Genomic DNA, 27,413 nt, shown 5'->3' with positions numbered 1-27,413 from the left:
AGCGGCTCTGGCTGCAGGCCGCGGGGATGGGAACGCGCTCGGGAGCGGCTCTGGTCGCGTGGACAGGGATGGGAACGTGCTCGGGAGCAGCTCTGGCCTCAGGCCATGGGGACAGGAACACGCTCGGGAGCGGCTCTGGCCGCGGGGACAGGAACACGCTCGGGAGCGGCTCTGGCCGCGGGGACAGGGACAGGAACATGCTCGGGAGCTGCTCTGGCCGCAGGCCATGGGAACGCGCTTGGGAGCAGCTCTTTCCAAGTTTGCAGCACTGGGCACCCCCGGCATGGTGAGAGGAGAATAGCCACAAGGCCCTCTGCGATTTCGGTTATCAGTAGGTGGGTTTCCAGAGCAGCTGGGGGCGGGTGCACAGCGAGGTGTTCTGGGGACCTAGGGGGCGTGGCAGTAGGAGGCAGTAGGAGACAGGGCTCTGGTACCCACCAGGGGCCATGCAATCTAGCAGGTGAAGCATCTACAGTAATTATGTGACCCAACGTCGAGCCGCAAGCCCTGTTTCACACTCTTCAATTATTTCTACAGCCCTTTGGTGCACCCAGAAGGCAAACCCATGCACAGCCTAGGAAACCGCCTTTCCGTCCCAACAGCTGCTGGACAGACAGGAGACAAGAATGGCTGAGGCCAGGGAGTCAGCAATGGACAGCAACAGTGGGTTTCAAGGAGATACTCCTGGGGGAATTCTGCATCAAAAAATTGAAAATTCTGCGCACACTATTTTAAAATTCTGCAGGGGCCCAATGGAAAGATCCAGAGAGCCTGGGGTGAGGGATGGGCAGGGAGCACCCTCTCGCAAGACCCACTCGAGGCTGACCCAAGAAACAGGCAGTAAGGCAGCCTCCATCTTCTGAAGTACGTGCCGGGGGGTCTAAAGGATGGAGAACCCCATGCGCCAACCTAGCACCAGGGGATCCACCCAGTGCTCCCAGTCACAGTCCAGAAGGTCCCCGATCCTGGTGGCTTCTGCCAGGACCAACCTCTGGCACACCAAGAGGGACTCTGCCACGTGCACACGAAACTGAAGATTGTGCAGGAGATCTACCCCATCAGTGGCTGCCACGGACCTGGTCGCCGAGACCAGAGTCCAGGTCCAGAAGAGGTCAGCTCAGAGAGGTCTTGCGGAAGACCTCTTGGATGGAGATAAAAGAGCTGCCAGTCGTATCAGAGCCCTCAGAGGCAGCAGAGGAAAGCATGCACCAGCACGCTCCACAGTGAGCTACCTGCATAATAAACAAGTCTCTGCGGGGCCTGGAGGCAGAAGACATGGATCTGAGTGCATAAGCACTTCAGGCCCTGTCCTCTCCCCTCCAGGGGAAGATGTAAAACCCCCGCAGAGACCCAATGCAGTCCTGGTCAAAGAACTCCCAAACCAGCTTCTGGATATCAGCCAGGAAACCCGGGGCTGGGACTAGGGTGTTGAGCTGGTGCCAGAGAATGGACAGGACTAGCTGGTTAGACACCAGTGCCCTCCCCGGCAGACAGAGGCACCGGAGTAGTCCCATCCACCTCCGCAGCTGCTCAGACACCCTGCCCTCCAACCCTAGCCAGTTCTCTGGTGGAGAAGGCTGCGTGGTGGAAAGGTAGACGTTAAGCTAGAGCAGTGGACACGCACTCCACCAGATGAGTTGAAGCGCAGGTGGGAGGGAGCTCGCCTGCCACCCGTCCCCAACCATCAGGCCAGGCTCTTTACTCGGTGGCCTCCTCCGCCTGGGTCAACCTGGTCATGAGCTCTGGCCTTTCACACAGTGCAGTCAACCTGTGGAACGCCTTCCCAGAGGTTGTCGTGAAGGCCAAGCCAATAACAGCGTTCAAAAAAGAATTAGATAAATTTCATGGAGGGCAGGTCCATCAATGGCGATTAGCCAGGATGGGCAGGAATGGTGTTTCCCAGAAGCTGGGAATGAGCGACTGAGAATGGATCACTTGATGATTCCCTGTTCTGTTCATTCCCTCTGGGGCACCTGGCATTGGTGTCACGGAGTGTGGGGAGTCCGGCCCTGCACCCCTCTTCCTGGGACCCACAGTGACTCTCGGCCAGCCAGTAAAACAGAAGGTTTATTGGACAACAGGAACACAGGTTACAGCAGAGCTTGCAGGCACAGTCAGGACCCCTCCACCGAGTCCTTCTGGGCTTTCAGGGTGCTTGGATCCTAGCTAGGATACCCTGAATTCCGCCCACACAGCCCCAAGCCCAATCTCAAACTGCTTCCCTCCTGTCACTCCCTTCCTTTTGTTCCCCCTTCCCGGGCAAAGGTGTTGACCTTTCCCCTCCCTTACCTAGCTCAGGTTACAGCTCCGGTGTGGTCCATCCCTAAAGTCCTCCCCTGCTCTCCCATTCCCCACACAGACAGCCACACCCCGTTCATTCCCTCTGGGGCACCTGGCATTGGCCACTGTCAGAAGACAGGATACCAGGCTAGATGGACCTTTGGTCTGATCCAGTATGGCTGTTCTTATGTTCTTAAAGCCACCTTCCCTCCCCGGACCCCACAGCCCCTTCCTGGGCCATGGCATATGTGCGTTATCTTCTGAAAGGTGCAGAACAGAATCTGGCTGTAAGCATCCAGAAGAGAAAGTGGGGCAGCTAACAATACTAGGTATAAGGGGAACCCGGGACTCGTCCTTCCTGGATCCCAGCAGCACCATCAGTATATGCCACATATCCTAAAAGGGCCAGAAAGCAACCACCCAAGGAGCCCAGTTAACTCAGACATGAGATCATAGTAACCAGTCACTACCAAGCAACACAAACAGGACTTTGTTTTAGTGAGAAAACAACAAGTCCTCTGTTATAAAAATAATCATTATGTAACAGAGAAGTATTGGCTCCTCTCTGTTCAATTATTCTCGGCAACTGACTGGAATGCGCTAAACTTTATGAAAATAGGATTAAAAATAAAAAACCTTCTCCCCCGCGTGTCACCAAACAATCCAGTCTCTGGATTTAGGTAAGTACAACTGAGCTCTCATGGCATACCAGTGGAATGGAGCCTGGGGTTATGATTTCTCAGCACGCACAAGTACATGAGGCACTTCCCAGAGCAAATACGAAGGTTCCTGCCCCAAAGCAGTGGATCTGTGCAAGAGAACCCCTGAGTCCATGTAGGCCATTTGCAGGATCAGGGACTCATGTTAGACAGGATGCAGCAGATGGAAGTAAGAAATAGTAGAGAAGGGCAGGACAGAGAAGAAGGCAGGTTACAGCAGCATCACAAGCGTCTCGGTTAGGGGATGTGCACAGCTTCGTGGTTAAATTCACTAATTTCTCATGGGCATCAGGAAATGCACATTTGTTTCTCCCATACATTTGGTTACACAGAATTATTACACAAAAACAACAGTAAGAGAATGTCATAGCTGCACAAGACAGGAAATACCATGGTTAAGGTTGCATGTTCAACTTTAAGGGCCAAATTCTCTACTGTGAGGTTGGTGTGAATCCAAAGTAACTCCACTGAAGTTACTAAGAGTCACTAGGGAGTTACAGGGGATAACAGAGATCAGAATTTGGCCATGTGAATATTATTATTATTTAACAGCTTTACTGCAGCTGTGTCTAGAGGCCAAGAGGCTGAGCACCCGCATGCCAGATGCTGTACAAACATAGAAAATGACAATCCATGCCCCAGAAAGCATCCAGTTTAATTACATGATTAGAGACTTGCTCAGAATAGACATCTTTCCCATCCCCTCAGATTACACAGGTGCAGCACTTTGAAATAACTGGGGATTCTTGCCTGCAGCACCGATGCTACATTCATGATCATATCAGCCCATTTTGGGAAACTGTTACTCTCTGGCGTGTTCCACCCCAGAGGTGTCTGTGGTAGGAGAAGCATTGTTCCATGAGCCGGTGAAGGGCTTTGGAATCCCTGGATCAGCAGCATACGGCCACCAGCCTGCAAAGAAAGTGCCACTGTAGAACAGATGCTCTCATCCCTAGGGAAATGGACACTGATGCCACAGCCCCAGGCTGGGGTGCACTATCCCCTCCCCAGGGCATGTGAACATTTGGGGGCAATATAAAGATCCCTTTCAGCATGGCAGGCCCATGTTCCCCACTCTCCTTGGGGTACTGCAGGGACTCTGTGGCAGGAGGTTTGCTGCATGAATTGGAAAGGGATGAGGTAGGGGCCAGAAGGGAGTTAACTGGCTGGGCGGCAGCCTCCCTCGGAGAAGCTGCAGGGAGCTGGATCAGCTCCTGCTCTCAGCACAGGACTTTTGGCTGCCTCACCGCCCCAGCCAGCTCACGGGTGTTTCCAACAGGACTCCAGCCCTGGAGGAAGAAAGGGGAAGGCTTTGTCCATTATGTGGCTGCCTGCTTGTCGGGGTGCTGCCTCGGGTGGATTTGGGCAGGGAGTGCCTGCAGCAGATCTGTCTCTGCTCCCCCTGCTTAAATGTTCCAGCCTCCACAGATGACAACAGCTCCTTTCAGCCAGAGGCCTCTTTTCGGAGAGTGAAATGTCCAGGGCACATTCTAATGAAGGATGTGGTTTCCTCTCGTCCCCACATCAGGCAACTCCCCCAGGCTGGCCCTTCTCTGGTGCCTGATGTCCTAAGACCAAAGCTCCCTTCAGCTTCTTCCCTAGGTGTAGCACAAATGACTTGAGTTGGAAACCTATGAGCCAAGCCTTGCCCCCTTCCTGGGCCCTACTCCCACTTGACAGTCACACACCACCTCTCCTTCTCCACCACAGACTGACTCACCCTCGTTCATTCCATGCCCCTAGTTGCTATCACTTCCACCCCACTGCTCTCTGCCCCTCGCTCGCTTTCACCACCCAGCCCACACTTCCTCGCCCTCACGTTCAGTCTGCGGGGTTGTCACCACAGGTAGATACACCTGCACGAGCCGCAGTGGTAGTGAGCATGTGGCAGTGCAGGCTTTGGTGCATGCTAGCCACCCAAGACTCTGAATGTATGTGGGTCCTGCACCCTGCTGGGGTCCATGCTGGCACACCTTCACTGCCACCGTTACCCCTGGTAGCTACAATAAAGCTAGCTCAGCTAGTCTTAACAGACTCCAAGAACTGCTAGGTGAGGTCCCATGAGAAGAAAACTTAAGGGGAAAAGGAGTTCAGGAGAAGTGGCTGTTTCTCAAGGAGACAATATTAAAGGCACAACTGCAAACCATCCCAATGCAAAGGGAAGCTGAGAAGACTAGTAAGGCCAATATGCCTCCATCAGCAGTTCTTTAATGATCTGAAAATCAAAAGGAATCCTACAAAAACCAGAAACATGGATGACTTGCTAAGGAGGAGAACAAAAGAATAGCACAAGCCTGCAGAGACAAAATCAGAAAGGGTAAGGCATATGATGAGTTACACCTAGCAAGGGACATAAGGCAACAAGAAGAGGTTATTTAAATACATTGGAGCAAGAGAAAAATGAAGGGAAGTGTAGGTCCTCTGTTTAGTGAGGAAGGGTAACTGATGACATCAAGGAGGCTAAGGTGTCTAATGCCTATTTTGATTCAGTCTTCACTAAAAAGGTTAATGGGGACCAGATACTCAACACAATTAATATTAACAACAAGGGGGAAGGAACGCAAGCCAAAGCAGGGAAAGAGCAAGTTCAAGAATAGTTAGATAAATTGGATGTATTCGAGTGAGCGGGATCTGATGAAATTCATCCTTGGATACTTAAGGAACTAGCAGAAGCAATATGAGAACCGTTAGCAATTATCTTCAAGAACTCATGAAGGACAGGGAAGGTACCAGATGACTGGAGAATGACAAATATAAGGGGAACAAAGAGAATCCAGGGAATTAAAGACCAATCAGCCTAACTTGATACCTGGAAAGATCCTGGAACAATTATTAGACAATCAACCTGTAAGCATCTAGATAAGGTTATAAGGAACAGCCAGCATGGATTTGTCAAGAACAAATCATGCCAAAACAACTTGATTTCCTTCTTTGACAGGGTTACTGGCCTAGTGGATGGGGGAAGCAGTACACTATCTTGATTTTAATAAGGTTTTTGACACAGTCCTGCATGACATTCTCATTAGCAAACTGGGGAAATGCGGTCTAGATGAAACTACTGCAAGGGGGGTGCACAACTGGTTGAAAGACTGTGCTCAGAGTAGTGATCAATGATTCGCTGTCAAACTGGGAGGGTGTATCTAATGGGGTCCTGCAGGGATCAGTCTTGGGTCTGGTACTATTCAATATTTTCATTAATGACTTGGAAAATGGAGAGGAGAGGTTGCTTCTAAAATCTGCAGATGACAACAAGCTGGGAGGGGTTGCAAGCACTTTGGAAGACAATATTCTTCAAAAAAAGAACTAGATACGTTTATGGAGGATAGGTCCTTCAATGGCTATTAGCCAGGGTGGGCAGTGATGGTGTCCCTAGCTTCTGTTTGCCAGAAGCTGGGAATGAGTGACAGGGGATGGATCACTTGATTCCCTGTTCTGTTCATTCCCTCTGAGGTGCCTGGCATTGGCCACTGTCAGAAGACAGGATACTGGGCTAGATGGACCCTTGGTCTGACCCAGTATGGCTGTTCTGATGTTATGATTAGAATTAAAAATGAATTTACCCAATTGGAGAATTGATCTGAATTCAACAAGATGAAATTCAATAAAGACAAGTCCAAAATACTTTACTTAGGAAGGAAAAATCAAATGTACAAATACAAAATGGGGAATAATCTGCTATGTGGTAGTACTGCAGAAAAGGATCTAGTGGTTATAGTGGATCACAAACAGAATGAGTCAACAGTGTGATGCAGCTATGAAAAAGGCTGATTATCACTCTGGAGTGTATTAACAGGAGTTTGGTACTTAAGACCTGGGAGGTAATTGTCCCACTCTACTCAGCACTGGTGAGGCATCAGCTGGAGAACTGTGTCCAATTCTGGGCGTCTCACTTTAGGAAAGATGTGGACAAAATGGAAAGTGTCCAGAGTAAAACAACAAAAATGACCAAAGGTTTAGAAAACCTGATCTGTGAGGAAAGGTAAATAAAACCGGGCATGTTTAGTCTTGAGAAAAGAATATGCAGGGGGGAGGAGAGGGACCTGATCTCTTCCAATATGTGAAGGGATGTTAGAAAGATAATAGTGATCAATTTTTCTCCACATCCACTGAAGGTAGCACAAGAAGTAATGGGCTTAATCCGCAGCAAGGGAAATTTAGGTTAGCTGTTAGGAAAAACCTTCCTAACTCTCAGGATAGTTAAGCTCTGGGCTAGGCTTCCAAGGGAGGTTGTGGAATCCCCAACATTGGAGGTTTTTAAGATCAGGTTGGACGAACCCCTGTCAGGGCTAGTCTAGCTTTACTTGGTCCAGCCTCAGCGCAGGGGTTGGAGGAGATGACTTCTCCAGGTCCCTTCCAGCCCAAACACATCTATGATCCCACCCAAACTTCGAATACACCTGGATCTGTGGTACTTTGGATGTGCTCATGTGAGAAAGAAAAGTCAGGAGAAGGGAGGGGCAGGGGGGAACGGGAGCTGAGTGACAATGGAGGCAGCCAGAGGAAGGAAGGGGGAGCCCAGGACTACCCCCCCCACACACCTCTTGCCCTGCAACACCACAGGGCAGCGTCCCTCCAAGGCAGGTTTGTATCTATCTGTGAACGGTGCCTTGCAGCAAAGGATTGCAAGCAGGCCATTCAGTACTCCATACAGATCACTGAAAACCCCCTGATCAGATACAAGCCCGTTTTCAAGCAAGAATCCTGCAGAGGCTCAGATACTGAGACACACACAGAGGCTTCTGTTCCATGAACACCACGCTCTGAGGGTGTCCTCTGGCTTACTCTTTGTACTGTGCCCGTTGAGGAGAGGTCACTGTATCCAGCCCACCCACCCACAACCCAGCAGAGGTCAGGTTATCCAGGGAGAGACTCATCCTCCCATTAGTCAGTGCTTACAGCAGCAGCAGCAGGAGTTGCTGTCGGTTTCCGAGGAGACAGGACACCAGCGAATCCACAGCAGTGCTCTTGCCGGAGAGGAAGAAAAGGGCTACGTAAGGCACTGATCCTCAGCAGCATCTGCAATGATGCAGGGTAGCACGTGGCAGCTCTGACTGGTTTGCGATGATTTCATAGGGATCACGTGCAGCATACAGGACATACAAGGGGAGCAGAGGGCACACAGCAGGAAGCTGGGTCAGTGCACCAGGTGTGGGAGGGGAATCTGCAGATAGGGTAGGGCCTGCAGTAATGAAGAGATCAGGCTTCTAGGGAGCCCAGCAAATCCTCCAGCACTAACTGCTCCACCAACGTGACCGCATGTGTCCCATGGGCCTTGCAGGCTGCATCTCAGTAACCAGCCTGTGAAGGAGCTGTCAGGGGCTGCTTCCTGTGCCACATTTGCTGTGAACGTGAGAGAGGACGATTCCCAAGAGATCCATGGAATCAGGCTGCCCACGCAGCCACTGGAAGGAGGCTGAAGCCTCAGGATCACCAGCCCCAAACATTCAAACTGCATGACATGGGACCAAACAGTAGGACACTTTATGTAGACGAGATTGGGCTTTTGGGGCTGTCTTCTCATTTCTGCATTCCCCTGTCTGTAGAACAAGTGCAGGGCTGCTGCTCTGCCAGATGGACGGGAGTAAGGCACCGTGGTCCCCTGCCAGAGGCCCCAGCTGATATCAGGGCTCTGCTGTGCTAGACGCTGCACAAACACACAGCAGAGACCCTCCCTGCCCCTGCACCTTACAGTCTAATGCACTGGGAGCCAGCGTGTGACATGGGAACTGGAACAGGGACCAAACGAATTCCCTCTCGGGTCCATCCACCAGCCGATGGCCGGGAACGACTTTTAATCTCTGCTGAGCTGGACAAAATTCCAAGCTGTGATTAACAGGTGGAAGATACTCCAGCCCCGCCCATTAGCAATGCTCTGAGACAGCCAGCCCCCAGGAGCACCAATGCTGCACCTTCGGGAATGAAGCAGCTGTTTGGAGAGACCAGGTTACTTAATCCAGTTCTTACCCTTTTGGAGCTCAGACACACAGGCCCCCCTGAGTCTCTAACATACCGGCCTGCCACACCCTGTTCCGGTTCCTAGAGGGACAGTTATCTCTCAGACACACACAGCTAATAAAAAGGCAACAACAAAACAATTAGCAGATCTACTTTTACGTCTACATACAATGTCGTTCAGACTAAAATACTCCCACAAGGTCTCAGGGCCCTTATGCTAACATTGGTGCAGAGATGTAGTCGTTTGCACCCACACCCTTCAGATGGGGAGCACAGACCTGTCCTGCTTCCCCAATAGCTCTGCCCCACACTTCAGTGAAGACACTGCCCACGTGGACAGGAAGGATTCTCTCCTTGGTGTAGGCAGCCAGGTTGACAGGAGAATTCTTCTGTAAACCTAGTGCCGTCGACACTGGCGGTTAGGCCAGTTTAACTGTGGTGCTTGAGGGGTCACACGAGCGACATCCTTATACCAACCCAAGCTCCTAGCGTAGACCGGGCCTAAGAAACTGTTATGCTCTGTGCAAGTCAGTCCAAACGGAGCCAGCGTGTACACGCCAGTGGTTACACAAGTATTTGTGAGACAGCACTAAGACACTGAGCACTAGCATTCTTGGTTCTTCTTGGCTAAGGCTACAAACATCGCAGCCAAATGTGACCAAGCCTTTCTTTGGGTTGTCTGCAGGGACTGACCCTGGGATCTTTGGTTGTAAGCTAAAGCAGATTTCTAAGAGTCTACACTGCAGTTAGATACCAGCGGCTGACCTGGGCTGGTGAGGCTCACCCTAAGGGGCTGTTAACTGCAGTGTAGATGTTTGGGCTCGGGCTGGAACCTGGGCTCTAGGACCCTGCCATCTGGGAGGCTCTCAGTGCTTGGGTTGCAGCCTGAGTCCGAAGAACTACACCACAATTAAACAGCCCTGTGACCCTGAGCCCCCCCAAGCCCGAGTCAGCTGGCACAGGCCAGTCACGGGCGTATAACTGCAGTGTAGAGGTACCCTTAGTCTACAAACACTAAGTCATAAACCGCAATAGTCTAGAGAGTGACACAGAGCCACTCTTGTAGCGTAAATGTAGCATGATCCCTCTGAAAGGCTATATGGCAAGGTGGCATCTGGTGTGTTAGAAACCTGATTTCTGTTCCTAGTCCTGCCTAACGTGCAAGTACAACGATCTTCTTTGTAAAACTGGTGAATAATAGTTATCCCCAGCGGACTGAAACCCTGCCTCGTACTAAGGATTGCAAATGTCACAGCCGTACGAAGAGCAGCTAGAAGAAGAGCTAGGTCTCCGATGTATGGTCTCTGGGATAGCAGTTTAGTGCACCTTCCCTATACCCCATGGCACTATGGGGAAGTCCCTTCCTCCCCACACAAAATCACATACAGGCTGCAGTTTTTGAATCATCATGAGACTCCTGAAGCATGTTGGTGAGAGCTGGCTGTTCCCATGGTCCCCATGGCCCCCGAGTGCCTGAACTGTTCCCTGGGCAGTTTCACTACAAATCACAAAACCTGCTCACCAGCAGGCAAAGGCCTCAAAACACATTAAGAAAAAGGCCAGGAGGCAAGAGGCAGCAAATCCTGTTTTCGCTGCTCATGGCCAGATAATTTCTTTTGTGCCTGAGCCCAGTGCTCATGCATTCCTGAGCAGCAGCAGCAGCAGCAGCACTCTGTCCGGAAATAACCACCCTCTCACACAGTGTGTCTAAGCCAAGCACGGCCTGTTCCCAGCGCAGAGCCGGACACAACTCCACCCCCACCAGTCGCTCCCCAAAGCAAGCAGCCCCGTCCTAGCCCTAGCCCGGTAACAACACACAGTCCCTGAGGAGAAGGCCTGTTCGCTGGGATGCACTAGAAGAGGAAGGCAGGTGCCACCCAGGTCCTGCAGGAGTGTGAGTGCCCCAGTTCTGAAGACAGACAGATGCTTTTGGGTCCCCCCAGGGCACACAGGGGCCTAAAGAAAGCAGCCACCCCATTCCTGAAAGCATGCCAAGTGACAGATCTCCTCCATAGCCCAGCACTCAGACTCAGACTCTAGGACTGGAAGGGACCTCGAGAGGTCATCGAGTCCAGTCCCCTGCCCTCATGGCAGGACCAAATACTGTCTAGACCATCCCTGATAGACATTTATCTAACCTACTCTTAAATATCTCCAGAGATGGAGATTCCACAACCTCCCTAGACAATTTATTCCAGTGGTTAACTACCCTGACAGTTAGGAACTTTTTCCTAATGTCCAACCTAATGTCTGAGCCAGGGCAGGTGCCCTTCTGTGAGGCTGCACAGAGCCCAGCAAGTGGGGCTGCCAAGCTGCCTGGGTACTCACCAAACAAAGAATAATGCCACTCCTCCCTTGGGTTAGCTCCCCGCCAACCCCAGGGATTTACTCACATGTTGGGCTCCAAGCTAGAGAAACTCCACCCCAGCGGGAAAGTGAGCAGAGAGACAGCAAACCGACTGAGACTGCCTCATCTCTCCCAGAGCTACACAGCCCCACTGGCTGCCGCCACCACCACGGGCAATAAAGCCACATGCAACAAGGGGATTCCACCCAGGCTGAGCGCCATTTTCACAGGTTAATGTTATCATGAGCCCTCCCCAGAGTCACTTTCTACTGTGCCAGCCCCTTGGTGCCCTGGGTGGAGCTCAGGACCCAGTTATGCTAGGCGATCTTCACACCTATAGTAGGAAGACAGTCCCAGACTGAAAGACCTTATAATCTATGCATGTGATGAGACAACAGATAAAACAAATACGTGGAGTGGAGGAGAAGGTACCCAGCGAAGCTGCCCTGGGTTAGCAGCATCTGCACACATACACCTGCGTGTCACATGGTTTGTCTGTCCTGTGGAGTGTAGGAGCTGCACTCCTGCTCATAGGGACTCACTGACCCATCACTGGATTTTGTTTATTCCAAACCAACTAGACCCTCAGAGAGGACCCTGGAAATCTGGCTCGTGAACAGACATTGTGGATTTCAAATGTATTTGATATGGAAATTCCAGCTAATTGGCCAGGGCCTCCCTGCTGGACTCAGCCTCTCCCCCAGATTAGCCTGTTTTGAGCCAGATGACACAGGAATGTAGCTTAACGCCACTCCTGCTCTAACAAAACACCACCAGCCAGTTTATCTTTACGTCTCCTGCTGACACCAGGGTGCCCCCTGACCAGCTGCTGCATGTTCTGCTGAGGACGAGGGCTCTGCATTCCTCTGCAAAGCCATGGAACAGCTCTGTCATTGTTTGCAGGATGATCATTCATAGCTCCTGTCTCTCAGGGAGGGAAGACAGAGCTCCTGGAACCCGGCAGAAAAGGGAAGAAGGAGCAGAATGCAAGGAGTCAGTGGGGCAGGAGAGGCGAGACTAAGTGGAAAAGATGTGAACTGCCTAAGTCATATGGTGATGTGAACCTCAGAAATGCCTGAAAGAACTGGTTGGCATTAATTACCATGATAGGGTGTACTGAGATGGATAGATGGATCCTCCAGGCTCTCACTACCTGGCCAGAACTAACCAGATGCTCTTGAGCTCTCACTTGCACCACTGTTTACTCAGAAGATTTCATACGAGCCTGAGGGCTTGTCTACATCACAAAGTTGCAGCGCTGGTGAGGGGGTTACAGCGCTGCAACTTAGGAGGTGTACACATCTGCAGGGCATCACCAGCGCTGCAACTCCCTGTTTGCAGCGCTGGCCGTACTCCCGTTTTGTCTCGGGTGTAGAGGATCCAGCGCTGGTGATCCAGCGCTGGTAATCAAGTGTAGACACTTACCAGCGCTTTTCTTGACCTCCGTGGAATAAGCAGGTATCCCAGCATCACTGAGGAAGCGTCTGGTAATCAAGCAGGTCTCCTTCCCCGGTTTGCAGGGGGGTTCGGGGAACGCGAGAGCAAACCGCGGCGAAGCTGGTCTCCTTTCCCGGTTTGCTCTCGCGTTCCCCGAACCCCCATGCAAGCAGGTCTCCTTCCCTGCGGTTTGCAGGGGGGGTTCGGGGAACGCGAGAGCAAACCACGGCGAAGCTGGTCTACTTCCCCGGTTTGCTCTCGCGTTCCCCGAATCCCCGAGCAAGCAAGTCTCCTTCCCTGCGGTTTGCAGGGGGGTTCGGGGAACGCGAGAGCAAACCGCGGCGAAGCTGGTCTCCTTCCCCGGTTTGCTCTCGCGTTCCCTGAACCCCCCTTGAAGCCGCCCAACAGCGCTGCAGTGTGGCCACATCTAACACCACTTGCAGCGCTGGTTGCTGTAAGTGTGGCCACTCTGCAGCGCTGGCCCTATACAGCTGTACTAATACAGCTGTAACAACCAGCGCTGCAAAATTGTAGATGTAGACATACCCTGAGACACATCCCTGAGATCTGGGGGAACAGCAGAGCTGGGGAACTTCTTCTCTTTCCAAGGGACTAGGGAATCAGACATCCCTTTAAGAGACCTCTGAAGACACTTTGGAATTGCTGCACATTTCTCTTGAGGTCTGGAGTCTCTAGGCAACTGGCAGGTGGAATCCAAGGAGAAGAGTTCCGATAAGGAGCTCCTGTGTCTCGTTTAAGATTATTTCTGCTATTAATTGTTCCCTGGTATTGTCTTTATATTTTTGTATCTTAAGAGACACTCATAACTAGTTCCTGCCCAGAATTTATCCTGATCTGTACAGCACAAAGCAGAGCAGCCGCTGGGTTCCAGATGTTAAATTATTTCTGTTTTTTAAAAAAATCCTTCACCAAGGTGTAACATTATTAAATGGCCTCGTTTTTATGTAACCCACAAAATTATTATATATTTGTTATTCCCTCTGCTGGCTCCACACACAACTAAAATTAATGATAGCTTGGGTGCAAGTGATCATGACTTGATCACATCTATAATGTGCAAAGAGAATAAAATTAAGACAAGTAAGATATATACTTGGCAGATTAACAGGTCCAATTTCACAAAGCTGAAAATAATTATGAGCCAAATTGGCCGTGAGGAAGAATTTGTTCAGAAAAATCTGAAAGATAATTGGAAATAATTTAAGGACACCTTACGAGATGCCCCAAAAGCCACAATCAAGCAGAAGACTGTACTAGTTCAAAAAAGACCTGTTTTAGAGGGGAAGTGAATGCATCTATAAAAAAAATACACACACAAAAATGTAACAAATGAAAGAAAGGGGAAGTTGATAGCAATTAATATAAATGAGAAGTTAGGAATGGTAGAAAATTGATAAGGAAAACAAATGGGACACAAAGAGAAATCTATGGCCAGCATAGGTAAGGACACTAAGAAAAAGTTTTTAAAATGTATTATGAACAAAAAGAATCCTGACAATGGTGTTGGTCTACTTCTAGATGGAAATAGTAAAATTATCAATAATATCCAGAAAAGGCAGAAGTGTTCAACAAATATTTATTTTCTGTAGTTCAGGGAAAAACAGAGGATATAGTCTCATCACATGGTGATAACACTCCTTCCATGCCACTAGTATCTCTGGAGGATGTTAAACAGAAGCTATTAAAGTTAGACATTTTTAAATCAGCAGGTCCAGATAACTCGCAGCCAAGAGTTTTAAAAGAACTGGCTAAGGTGCTTGCTGGACTGGTAAAGGGTGATTTTCAATAAGTCTTGGAGCATTAGAGAAGTTCCAGAAGACTGGAAGAGAACTAATGTGGTGCCAAATGAGATGACCCAGGCAATTATAGGCCTACTACCCTGACATCAATCCTGGGCAAGATAATGGAGTAGATGATATGAGACTCGCTGAATAAAGAATTACAGGGGAGGGTAATGTAATTAATGCAAATCAATATGGGTGTACGGAAAATAGATCCTGTCAAACTAACCTGGTATCTTTTTTTGATAAGATTTCTAGTTTGGCTGATAAAAGTAATAGTGTTGATTTAATGTCCTTAGACTTCTCAAAGGCATTTGACTTGGTACCATGCAACTTTTTGATTGCCCGACTAGAATGATATAAAATTACCATATTGTTGTATGCAGTGTTGTGCCCGTATTAGTTCCAGGATATTAGGGGGACAAGGTGTGTGGACCAACTTCTGTTGATGAGAGGGATAAGCTTTCAAGCTACACAAAGCTCTTCTTTAGGTCTGGGAAACGTACTCAGAGTGTCACAGCTAAATACAAGGTTGGAACAGTTTGTTTAGCATAAGCAAATATAAATGTGTACAACTAGGAACAAAGGATGTGGTCCACACTTACAGGATGAGGGACTCTACCTTGGGAAGCAGTGATTGAGAAAGATGTTGGGGTCATGATAGATAATCACCTGAACATGCGACGCTGTGCCCAAAAGAATAATGCAATCCTAGGATGCATAAACAGGGGGATATTGAGTAGGAGTAGAGAGGTTATGTTACCTCTGTATTTGGCATTGGTGCGATCACTGCTGGAGCACTGTGTCCAGGTGTGGTGACCACAATCCAAAATGATGTTGATAAATCAGCCACAGTTCAGAAAAGAGCCATAAGGATGAGAAAGAATTAGAAAACATGCTTTATAGTATAGTCTGTACTCAAGGATCCCAATCTATTTAGCTTAACAAACAGAAGGTTAAAGGATGACTTGATTACAGTCTGTAAGTACCTACATGGAAACAAACATTTAATAATGGGCTCTTCAATCTAGCAGAGAAAGATCTAACATGATCCAATGGCTGGAAAGTGAAGCTAGACAAATTCAGACTGGAAATCAGGTGCAAATTTTTAGCAGTGAGAATAATGTAACTATTGGAACAATTTACCAAGGGTCCTGGTGGATTCTCCATCACTGACAATTTTCACCTCAAGATGGGATATTTTTCTCAAAGCTCTGCTCTAGGAATGATTATAGGACAGTTCTGTGACCCATGTTATGCAGGAGGTCAGATTAGATGATCACAATGGTCCCTTTTGGCCTTAGAATCTGAGTCTATGAAAACAGAACACTCTTTTTAGATGGTTATAAATTTTGTATCAAACAGCTAACTCTTCGTTTTAATGCCCAGATAATTAACGTGTCGCCACTGAGCAAGCCACAATAGTTTTAGCAGAGATCCTGCCCAATCAGAAAACCCCTCTACTGTCATAAACAGATAGCTAAGGGTTAATGTTATTTTACCTGTAAAGGGTTAACACAGGGAACCAAACACATGACCAGAGGACCAATCAGGAAACAAGACTTTTTCAATTCTGGGTGGAGGGAAGTTTTGGGTGTGAGTTCTTTGTCTTGAGTCTGACCCTCTCAGCTCTGAGAGTGATTTTTCTATCTCCAGGCTTTCTAATCTTCTGTTTCCAAGTTGTAAGTACAAGGATAGTAAGACAATAGGTTTATATTGTTTTCTTTTGTATTTACATGTGTGTAGTGGCTGGAATGTGTTAAATTGTATTCTTTTTGGATAAGGCTGCTTATTCACTTTTTTTCTTAAGCAATTGACCCTGTATATTGTCATCTTATTACAGAGACCATTTTATGTCCTTTTTTCATTCTTTTTATATAAAGCTTTCTTTTTAAGACCTGTTGGAGTTTTTCTTTAGTGGGGACTCTAGGGAATTGAATCTGCAGCTCACCAGGGAATTGGTGGGAGGAAGAAGTCAGGGGGAAAATCTCTTTGTGTTAGATTTACTAAGCCTGACTTTGCATACCCTCTGGGTGAGGGGGGAGAGAAGAGATTAGCTCTCTCGGTACTTGTGTTTCCAGGACTGGAAGCAGGGAATCTCCTAGGGTCGTCCAGAGAGGGGAGCCTGGGAGGAAGTAACAAGGAAACAAGGGGAGGGGGTTATTTCCCTTTGTTGTAAGACTCAAGGCATCTGAGTCTGTGGGTCCCCCAGGGAAGGTTTTGGGGAGACCACAGTGAGCTAGGCACTGTATAATTCTTAGCTGGTGGCAGCGATACCAGGTCCAAGCTGGTAACTAAGCTTGGAGATTTTCATGCTAACACCCATATTTTGGACGCTAAGGTCCAGATCTGGGAAAAAATGTTATGACGACATCTACAAGGATCAGTTTATCAGAGGAAAAGACAGCAGTAGGGAGTGATTTCCCTAGCCCATTCTGAAGGAGAATCATCTATAGCAGCAGTTCTCAAACTGTGGGTCATGACCCTGTTTTAATGGGGTCACCAGGGCAAGCATTAGCCTTGTTTGGGCCTGCGATTGAAGCCAAAGCTGAAGCCCAAACCCCACTGCCCAGGACCGAAGCCTGAGGGCTCAAGGTTATAGGTCCCCTGCCCGGCTTTGGCCCCCATGCCCCTGGTGGCGAGGCTTGTGGGGGTTCAGGCTTCAGTCCCCAATCCTGCGGTCGTGTAGTAATTTTTGTTGTCAGAAGGGGGTTGCAGTCCATCGAAGTTTGAGAACCCCAGATGTACAGTCTGGTGGGATATGGTTAGAGATGCCATCCAAATAAATTGTACTACTCCGGCCTGGAAAGGGGAAGTGGAAAGACATTACCGGCCACTGAGTTCTCTCTCTGTTCAAAACACCTGTTCTTCTCTATAGCCTGAGCCCACGTGACTCAGCAAATGGAGCCACACAGCAGCCCATGAGCCATTGCACCTGAGCGCTGACAGGCTTCTTCCTATGCTGTGCCCACATGGAGTGGGAGCGAGTGAGGCAGCAGCGTGGCCCGGAGCATGCCAACAGAGCATCCATCCAGCAGGAAAGGAGGTGGGAGCCAGCATCCTAGAAATACCCATCCTGCCTCACCAGCTTCAAATGTGCTGTCATTAACTATTCATAGTCATTCATTTAGCAAGACAGGAGTTGGAATGTTAGGTTGTGTCTCAAGACACAATTCCCTGCTCTCCCACAGATATCATATATGACCTAGGCTTAGGAAAATCACTTAGCTTCTCTGTGCCTCCATTCTCCTGTGTCCCATGGGGAGGCAAGCACTTCCCTGCCTCGCCAGGTGTTTGTGGGACATGCATTAAAGATCATGAGGATCTCAGGTACTGGGATGATAGGGGCCATACAAGTACCGTAGGGAGAGGCCAAGTTAATTTCATTTAGGTATTCACAAATGATTGTGGTTCTCACACATGTATTCATTATTTTAGCTTATTAGCAGACTAATTCCCGCAGATACCTTTTTGTCTCTGGCTTGTTGGAGCATTCAAGATTGGAGTGGTGTTAATGTTGATTGGACACATAAGTCACATGGTAGGGTTTGTGCACCTCAAGGGTTACTGTTAAAAGCAGTATCAGAGGGTAGCCGTGTTAGTCTGGATCTGTAAAAGCAGCAAAGAATCCTGTGGCACCTTATAGACTAACAGACGTTTTGGAGCATGAGCTTTCGTGGGTGAATACCCACTTCCTCAGATGCATGCATCTGAGGAAGTGGGTATTCACCCACGAAAGCTCATGCTCCAAAACGTCTGTTAGTCTATAAGGTGCCACAGGATTCTTTGCTGCTGTTAAAAGCAGGTTTCTGCCAGGAATTCTGCCAGTCCTGAACTCAGGGTTTCGTTTAGTGAATAGTCTGTAGTAATCACTTAAAATTTGCTGCTTCCAGGAACAGTCCTGGCCATTAATTTGTTTGCTAGAAAATTCATGGGAAGTGAACAGGAAAGGGGCATGAAAGTAGGACGTTGGTGTGTGTAAAAATTCAACAGGATAGTGTGGGAGTTTCTCTCACTGTATTTGTCTAGTTTCTAATAAGACTCCAACTGCGCTGATGTAATTTCAGGGGGTTGCTGTGCTGTGATCCAAGGCATTTTCAGAACTCTGACCTGCAAGATGGGGTCGCCTATTATGACCATTTCTCGCATATAGTTCTTTTCCCTCAACACATTGTATTCCTTGCAAATACTCCAAGTTTGGAGTTCCTGAAAGACAGGGCTGCATTGGGAGCTGCTTTCCCAAACCTGTGAAATATGATCTGCAACAGGAAGCAAGTGGAGAAAAACCTCCTCCCCAAGGGATGGTAATAAGAATAGAGAGAAGCAATGCCGGACACAAGCAGGCTTTGTGTGGCAGGGCCAGAAGGGGAAGGTGCATAAAGCTCCATCACACGATCCAAGGACTGCTTTATAAAACTTCAAGGCCCCTTAATGTGCACTGGCCTGGGCATCCAAGGGGTGAAAAAATCCACATTGTCCCACAAATCTACAGTGAAAAAGGAAGACTGAGGCATCAGTTAGAAGGTTAAGACCAGTCGGTGAGAGGAGCATTCTGGGAATCGTAGTCCACAGGACCTATGCATGACCCGCTTTGCCTTTCACTATTACAGTTACGATCTCCCAGGTTAAGCCATTTAACAGCTCCAGCTGCACTGAAGCTTTGTGCTCTTTCACATGCTTTGAATGCAATCGTTCTGTGCCACTTTGCAGCCACACTAGGAGCTGGGTATTGAGCTCAGGTCGCTGACTCCCGCGGACAAAGTGGGGTTCCAGGGCTCTTCCCTGGCCCCAGACAGAGTGTAGAAAAGCCTTGACACACAGGCTGCAGAAAGTTCCTTAGAACTCACTCCCCCGAGAAGAGGGCTCCTGACGCAGACACTAGGAGATCAGAACCCGGGTCCTCTGCTCCTCACCCTGAGAGGGGAGGATTATGCGTGTGTGTCAGCCACAGAGTGGCTGTTCAGTGCGAAGCCAGCAGTCAGCTCACTAGGCGGAAGGCACTTACCCAGCAGGGCCTGAAAGAGGTCACTTCGGAAGATGTGCGAGACCTTTCCGATTGAGGCCTTCAACTGCTGCTCCTCTGGAGCCCTCAGCGTGGTTTGGTACCTGGTCAGAATCGCCACTGCCCGTTGAGTGTCTGGGGAGACAGCACAGGAGAACCCTCAGGCAGCATCAGAGCATCACGTAACACATTGCATCACCCACAACATGTCACCACCCATCATTGCCCCATGGCACTTCTCCGTACCCACACCAGGAAGGGGTCTGCTACCCACCAGATCAATCCCTGCCACCAGGGACCCCTCAGGCACACCAGTGAAAGTGGCCCAGACCCTGCACCACTGATTTACCAGGCAGTGAAAGACGAAGGGTCACTGCTGAAGCCAGGCACAAATTATGGAACTAGTGGTTCTGTGGGTCTGATTCCTCTGATCCTGAAGGTAAGAGACCAGACAGACTCTACCCACCTAGCCCCAAATATGCTGGAATTACACTGCAACCCCCACCCTCAGCATCTGGCCCTAAGGCAAGGCAGACAGGCCAATCCAGGGGATGCACCCAGCTGCACTGCATGCTGGGATCCCATGTCTCCACAGGAGCATGGCGGTTAGTGCCACTGGAGGGAGGGGAAAGGTTTCTGGCTGCATTGCATCCTGGGAATCATGGTCTCCATGTAAGGCCACTCTCCAGCAGGGGAGAGCAGCCACAAGCTAGGGCAGTTATGCACAATGGGTGTTGCCCACTGGCTCCCCCTGGGCCACAGCTGGCTCTCAGTGGGGCTCCCCAAGCTGGTCTTTGGCGGACAGGAGCCACATCCGCTCTGAGCTGCCTGATAGGCTACCTCCAGGGCCAGCGCTACCATTTAGGCAGCCTAGGCAATGGCCTAGGGCGCCAGAATAAATGGTGGGCGCCGTTTTGCTGAAGGGGGCGGCAGGCGGCTCCGTTCAAGCTGCCGCAGTCGTGCCTGCGGGCTGGCGGCTGCTCGCGTGGCTCTGGTGGACCACCCGCAGGCACGACTGCAGCAGCTCCACCGGAGCCGCGGAGCACCGGACCCTCCGCAGGCACCACTGCGGCAGCTCCACTGGAGCCGCGGGACCAGCGCGCGGGGCGGTGAAATTGCCAGCCGCCTAGGGCGCTCAAACCCCTAGCGCCGGTCCTGGCTACCTCACATTATTGACATGCTGCCTTCACCAAAAGAAAGAGAGGCTGTAATGGCAAGGTTGGCTTGGGTCCAGGCCGGGGCTGGGACTGAAGCACACAGATGGGCGTGGGAGCCAAGGGCTGGGACAGCAGGGGCCTGACCCATTTCCATCCGGAGAGCTGAATGTTTCTCTGGATGAGCTCAGCTCTATAGCCCGACGCAGGCCAGCTCCTGTAGCTCAGCAGCAGCCCCTTGTCCTAGCAGAGCAACGGATCTCACACAAACAAGAACGTTTTGCACAGACCTTGGGCTGGTCCCATCCCTGTCAGCAAATGTTTCCCTTTGTTATGGAGGCAGCAGGAAAAACAAAGGACTTGTGTGAGGGAGGAGGGAGGTCAGGGCATATCTCTGGACCTAGGAACTCACGCAAAAGGGTTGATCTGCCTTGCTAGTCCTGCAGCATCCAGCACTCACAGCAGGGGACAGAGCACAGAACAAGGGGATCTGTGTCCTTCAGAGCCTAGACTCAGGCCACCTGCGGTCCCTGTTCCCATTCGCTGGGCCTGGGGATTTCTGCAGGGACATGGTCCTGGCAGGGAGACAGAAACCCCCCAATCTCCTCTTGGCTGGAAGAGGAAGGTGGTTTTGTCTGTGTCACCTTTCCACACTGGTGTATTGCAGGCCCCAGAATGGAAAGAGGAAGCAGGTGAAGCATGAATAAGCCTGAATACAAACAAACAGAGTCCCTTCCCCCCAGAGCAGGTGAGAGGCTGGGATCTCCTGGGACGCCAGCTGGATTCACTGGGTTTGCTAGGGATTCCAGGCTCCTGCCAGCCCTGGAACGTAAAGCCCCTGTGCCTACAGAACCTGTTCAGCCCGGGCAGCGGCTGCCCCGGCTTCGCACACACGCTGCCCAGCTCATCCTTCCCCGGCTAGAGGGTCAGTCTTGTAGCCTGTTCACTCCGTGGCCTGGCCCCTGAGACTAACACAGTGGAGCCAGCAAGGGCCCGTGTGAGGAGGCTGGCTGCCGCCAAACGGACAGAAAAACAAAACTCACGCTGCTTCGGCTGTGGAAAGCGCATGAGCCCAGGGGAGCCCGAGACACATCCCTCCCCTGCGAGGCTGCACGGAGGGGGTCCGGTACTGTCTGGGCGTGACAGATACAGTGCATTGAACCCCACACAGGCCCACCCCACAGGTGCTGGGGGGCAGGAGGGTCTGCCCAATCTTCATCCCACAAAACAGAACCTCTGCAAGTGCCCCAGAATCGCCTCCTGCTGTAAGAATTGGGTTCCATCTTGGCCTCACTCCCAGCTGGTCCCGTACAATCAGAAGGGAACACAGCCTGAAGCTGCGGGGTGGGCTCTCACCACACCAGACCTGGAGGAGGGGAGGGCCATGTCCCCTGGCCTACGACTACAGACGAAACTGGACTCCAGGGAAACATGTCACACGACAGCCCCATGAGGCCTGGTGGATGCAGCAGCGACTAAAGAGAGCCTGAGCCCAGGTGCTCCCGCCTGCTATCAAAGGGCTAAAGGCCCGAGGGACCAGCACAGGGGGGTGAGCACACAGCTGACCCCCAGGCACAGATGCCAGCTCAGGCCCTCAGCACACTGAGACCAGCAGGACCCTGCCAGTGCCAGCACCCGTGGCCCAGTCCGTGCCCAGGGGCTCTGGGCCTCGCTCACGCTGTGCCACAGCTAGCTTCTCCTGGAGGTGGCTGGCAGAGGTGCCCTGGTGGACACGCCTAGGGGAGCTGCTGGGCTTTTTCCAGTGAGGTGTGGCCTGGCAGCCTAGCGGGCACCTGGGCATTAGCCCCATGCAGGGGCTCGTGGCAGCCAGGGTGCTTTTGCGCCCGTGCTGGTGCTGGGCAGAGCTGGGAACTGCGGAACCAGCAGGATGGGGAGGGGGCTGCTACTGCAGCAGGAATTGCAGAGGCACCTCTGGGCAGAGCGCCACAGGGCAGGGCAGCTCCTCTGGTTTCCTACCCGCCAGTGCCCCGAACTCACCCACACTCTGGGAGCCCAGTGGGGTTGGCACTGGACAGAGCTGCTCTGCAGCCAGAGCCCATCCTCCCAGGTGTCGCTGGGCCTCCTTCAGTCCTGGGGACAAGGAGCCAGCTCTGCCCAGCCCAGGGGAGCTGGGAAAACTGGCTTTACTTGCACCTGGCCCTGACGGCTCAAAGCCGAAGCCAGCCGTCTAGTCAAAGCTCCTTCTCTCTGGGTCGGGGGCACTGCCAAGGCAGCTCTGGGCTGGGCTGTTTGAGGCTCTGCGCCTCCCTGGCTGCCCCCAGTGCCAGGTGTCTCCTGCCCTCGCCCCAGCAGCCTGGCCAGGGCTCGGGCTCCAGTCCTTACCTTGCCTACTGATCATCTCTCCGCTTGGCAGGGCTGCGGGGCCCTTGGCAGCCGCTTCCTCCAGTGCTTGTGGCCCCAGGTGCCTGCCCTCATGTCAGCCCCTCAGGCCGGTCCCTGGAGGGAGCAAGCAGCTGGGACCCCCCGGCCTGCCCCTGCCCTGGGAAAGCGATACAAGGAACTGGCAGCCTCCTTCCCCAGCCGCAAAGGCTCCTGCAGTCTGGGAACCGGCCCTCTCCCCCTAGTTACTGCCCAGCCTGGCCAGTGCTGGGACCGTGCCCCGGGGCAGCCCCAGGCCCACGCCAACTCTGCCAGGCCAGGGAAGCAGTGAGCTCCCTGCTGTCGCCCTGGGCTGTGTGGAGTGCAGGGGCTGGGCTGGCTCAGGGGCGGGCCCAGCCATGGAGGAGGGCTGGCCTGCACTGCTGGCAGCAGGGGAAGGGGGGCCTGGCCCCGCACAGTCCCTTGGACCCGGGCCTGGCCCAGCCCTGCCGCCTGTGTCAGCACTTCAGGGCTTGGTTCTAAGGCAGTGCTGGGCCGGGCCGGGCCAGGCATTAACTCTGGCACTGCCAGAGGAGAGGGACGCCAGGCCCAGCAGCCAGGGGGGTGGGACTTTGGGGGACCAGCCCCCCCCCCAATATTAGGGGCTTTGCATACGTAGACACCCCTCACACCCTCCCGCAGAAAAATAGTGTCCCCTGGTCACCCTCATGCTGTGCCCCCCCCACCTCCATTACCCCTGTCCATGCCCCTCCCCCTGAGCCAGGGCTGGGAGTGGGGCTGCAGGTCTGGGGGGTTGGAGGGAGGGACACAGGCAGGGGTAAGAGGCTGGAGCCACAGTTGGGGGCAGGGCTGGATAGCACTCCCCCCATCCCCTTGTGGGGACTGCCCAAGGCCCCAGCTGCTTCCCCCTCCGAACATTCCTCTGTGTTCTCCAGGGGAGCGCACCCCGCAGGCTGGGGGCCTCTGCCCTAATAGGACTTCAAATTATGTGAAGTGATTTTGCTGACCTCAACAGAACTACTGCACGCTGGTCTGGGAATTAAGGGGGTGTGTGTGCACGCGCGCTGAGGGCCGTTAGGAGAGCTGGGGGAAGCCTACAGCTGGGATAAGGGGCATGGAGGAGCAGCATGGCACTGGCAGAGCTCTGGCCAGGGGAGTCCAGGGCGGAAGGTCAGGATCACGGGGTGAAAGGGAGGGCAGAACAAGGGGTGCCGGAACAATGTGTACAAGGGGATGCTGAGAGCTATTGAACCAAGCTGTAAACCCTGGATATAATGGAAACCGCTTCAGGCCTGGGGGTGTGGCAGCCCCCCCAGCACCCCTTGCTCTAGCACCTAGGGGCTGAACTGGGAGGGAAGGATGGACAGTGTGATGGCTGAGCAGCAGCTCCGTTTCCTACCACGAGCCTGGTTAATACACAGTTCAAAGGTCTGGGGAGGGAGAGAGAGAGAGAGAGAGAGAGAGAGAAAAAAACTCAAAAAGGTAGGGCAGCAGGAAACCAAGGATGAAGACTCAAGGGTGCCATCATCACAGCGTTTAGCTGGAGGCCCCAGCAGGAGGCAAGGGGGGAGAGCAGGCTGCCAAAGTTAAGTGCTGCAGTCTGGGACACTAAGGCCTTGGCTACACTCACACTTTACAGCGCTGCAACTGGGGTGTGAAAAAACACCCCCCTGAGCGCTGTAAAGCGTCAGTGTAATCGCTCCCAGCGCTGCACGCTACACCCGTAAGGGATGTGGTTTACATGCAGCGCTGGGAGAGCTCTCTCCCAGCGCTGCCACTCTGACTACACTCACACTTCAAAGCGCTGCTGTGGCAGCGCTCCCGCAGTGCTGCCGGGGCAGCGCTTTGAAATTCCAAATGTAGCCATACCCTAAGACTCCACAAGCTAGGCTGAGGTAGCAGGACACCACCGCTATGGAGAGGGCAGCAGTCGGACTGGAATGGGATCAAGAGCTGCAGCTTAGAGTACAACAGAGCAAAGTAGCTGCCCGGGGTTCCTAAGCACACTGGTTCTTATAGCAGACCTGGGCAGTGCCCTAGGGTTGCAGGAAGGAAAGCCCAGGATGGATCCAGTCAGGGGCACCCCAAGGATTCGGGGGGCCTGGGGCAAAGCAGGGGAGCAGACATAAAAAAGGCACCACCCCCTGTGGTGCTTGTACTCACCAGGCAGCGCTCCAAGTCTTTGGCGGCGGCAGGTCCTTCACTCGTGCTCGCACTGAAGGACCTGCTGCTGAAGACCCGGAGTGAGTGAAGGGCCAGCCATCAAAGTGCCACTGAAGACCCGGACTGCTGCTGGGTGAGTACAAATTAAAAAAGGTGCCTCTAGCCAGGGAAGGGATTTTCAGCCAGGGTTCGCAGGGCCCAGGGCAAATTGCCCCACTTGCCCCCCGGCAGCCCTGCATCCAGCAAGGAGGGGTGTTTTTCCTCCCCCACTCCCCTACTACAGCCTCTGCTAACAGGGCCGGCTCCAGCTTTTTTGCCACCCCAAGCGGCGAAGAAAGGAAAAAAAAAAAACAAAGAAAAAAAAAAACCTGATTGAGCTGCTGCCGAAATGCTGCTGAAGAGGAAGAGAGGGAGTAAAGGACCCACCGCCAAATTGCCGCCAAAGACCTGGCCGTGCCGCCCCTTTCTATCGACTCCTCTGGGCCCCTGCTTCCTTCGCTGGTGCCTGGAGCCAGCCCTGTCTAAAAACTGTCCCTCACAGTGTTCACCTCTCCTCTGTACCAAGCTGCAGCAACTGAGAACAAGATTGTTGCTGAACCTTCCTACAGAGAGAGGGTGCTTAGACATCGAAAGGTGCAGTACATGGAAAACAGAAGGCATCAGAACTTCTTCATCTCTTCTCGAGTGTCTGGAGAGCCAGCTCCTAGGCCTGTGCACCCTCCCCAGTGCAGAGAGCATTTTACAGGGAGGACAGCAGGAACCCAGAGTATTTGGAAAGTTGCTTGTATAGGTTGGAAAGTGTTCTGTGGACCAGCCCATTCACAACTTCAGCTTCTGAGGTGCACACTCAGTACCTCTGCACACTGCTAAATTCAGCCCCATTTCCCCTGGAGCTGTGCTATGACTAGTCACACAGACTCCCACACCTGGAGCAAGGGGGCAGTTTGACAGGGGGCATAGAGATTTTGCTGTCAGGGGAATCCTCCATTCCCTCCTCCTGCTCACATGCCCCAAAGGCCAGTTGATTTGGGCAGAGGTCCAAGGCTCAGCTCCAGCCCCCACCCTGCAGGCTGAGCCCCACTGCAGTCACAGCTTGTACTGAAAACAACTTGAAAACAGACATTTGTCACTGCTGGGCCTGATCCCGCTCCATTTGCCATCCCCCAGCTTGGAGTGTTTTATCCACAGCGGGAGAGGGAATCTCTCTTATCGGACCAACTTCTGGTGGTGAGAGACAAAACTTTGGGTCTCGAGCAAGCTCTTGTCCAAGCCTGGGAAAGGAACTCCCTGGTACTGAGCTGGGACGCGGAGAACAGGTAACTCCGTACGCTAAGCTAGCACACGTTCTAAGGCACCAGACAAGGTACAGGGCCTGTTAACACCCCACGGTCACAGGACCAAGAGGGGGAGTTAGTGGGTTACAGATCATTGTAATGAGCCATAACTCCAGTGTCCGTTCAGTCCATGATTTTTAGGGTCTAGCCAAGTTATGAATTTAAGCTCCCTGGCTCGTCTGTTGATGGTCATGCACAGGCTTCCTTTGAGGATGAGGACTGGTCTCCAAAGCTTGTCTCTCACTAACAGCAGTTGGGCCAACAATATATTGCCTCACCCGCCTTGTCTCTCGCTGTCCTGGGATGACCCGGCTACAACGCCACAGTAACAAGAGGTGCCAGTTCCTTGTTTCGACACTAGATGGTGGTGACAGAACACAGATAGCACAGCTCGCACGTTTGCTTTTCCTATCCTTACCCACAGAAAGGTCGTTTTCCAAAAGCACACCTCTACCTCGATATAACGCCATCCTTGGAAGCCAAAAAATCTTACTGCGTTATAGGTGAAACCGTGTTATATTGAACTTGCTTTGATCCACCGGAGTGCACAGCCCCACCCCCCGGAGCGCTGCTTTACTGCGTTATATCCAAATTTGTTTTATATCGGGTGGCATTATATCGAGGGAGCAGTATAGTTCCTAATGCTGATGCTCACCTCAGGCTGAGCCGCAGACATACCAAGCTCCTACAGATTCTGATGGGAATCAGGCCCTAGGTGGGTACCCACAGTCAGGGCACTGCTCAGTGAGAGCACGTGTGTGTTGGCGCTGTTGTGGGCACTCTGTCCCTGCTGAGCACACTGCTCAGGACAGCCACTAGTGACTTGGCACATCTCAGCCAAGGCGGCACTTGACCAGCCACCATAAACTAATCCTTCCAG

General features: G+C 51.9%; 1 protein-coding gene across 4 annotated transcripts in view; it reads right to left on the bottom strand.

Moving 5' to 3' along the window:
* The window catches only part of DLG3 (discs large MAGUK scaffold protein 3), a 192,194-nt gene extending 168,805 nt beyond the window's left edge, over positions 1-23,389 (bottom strand). For all 4 annotated transcript variants that reach the window (XM_030574753.1, XM_030574754.1, XM_030574755.1 and 1 more), the window contains exons 1-2: positions 23,040-23,389; positions 19,546-19,677 (exon numbers count right to left, since the gene is read on the bottom strand). In XM_030574753.1, the coding sequence (XP_030430613.1) occupies positions 19,546-19,677; positions 23,040-23,055 (148 nt within the window). In that variant the 5' untranslated portion in view covers positions 23,056-23,389. The remainder of the gene's footprint in view (positions 1-19,545; positions 19,678-23,039) is intronic.
* Positions 23,390-27,413: the final 4,024 nt, after the last annotated feature.

This window comes from Gopherus evgoodei, chromosome 9 (assembly GCF_007399415.2).
Source record: "Gopherus evgoodei ecotype Sinaloan lineage chromosome 9, rGopEvg1_v1.p, whole genome shotgun sequence".
NCBI classification, from domain to species: Eukaryota; Metazoa; Chordata; order Testudines; family Testudinidae; genus Gopherus; species Gopherus evgoodei.
Note: the sequence above shows the minus strand (reverse complement) of the source record. Positions and strands in the feature narration are given on the sequence as shown.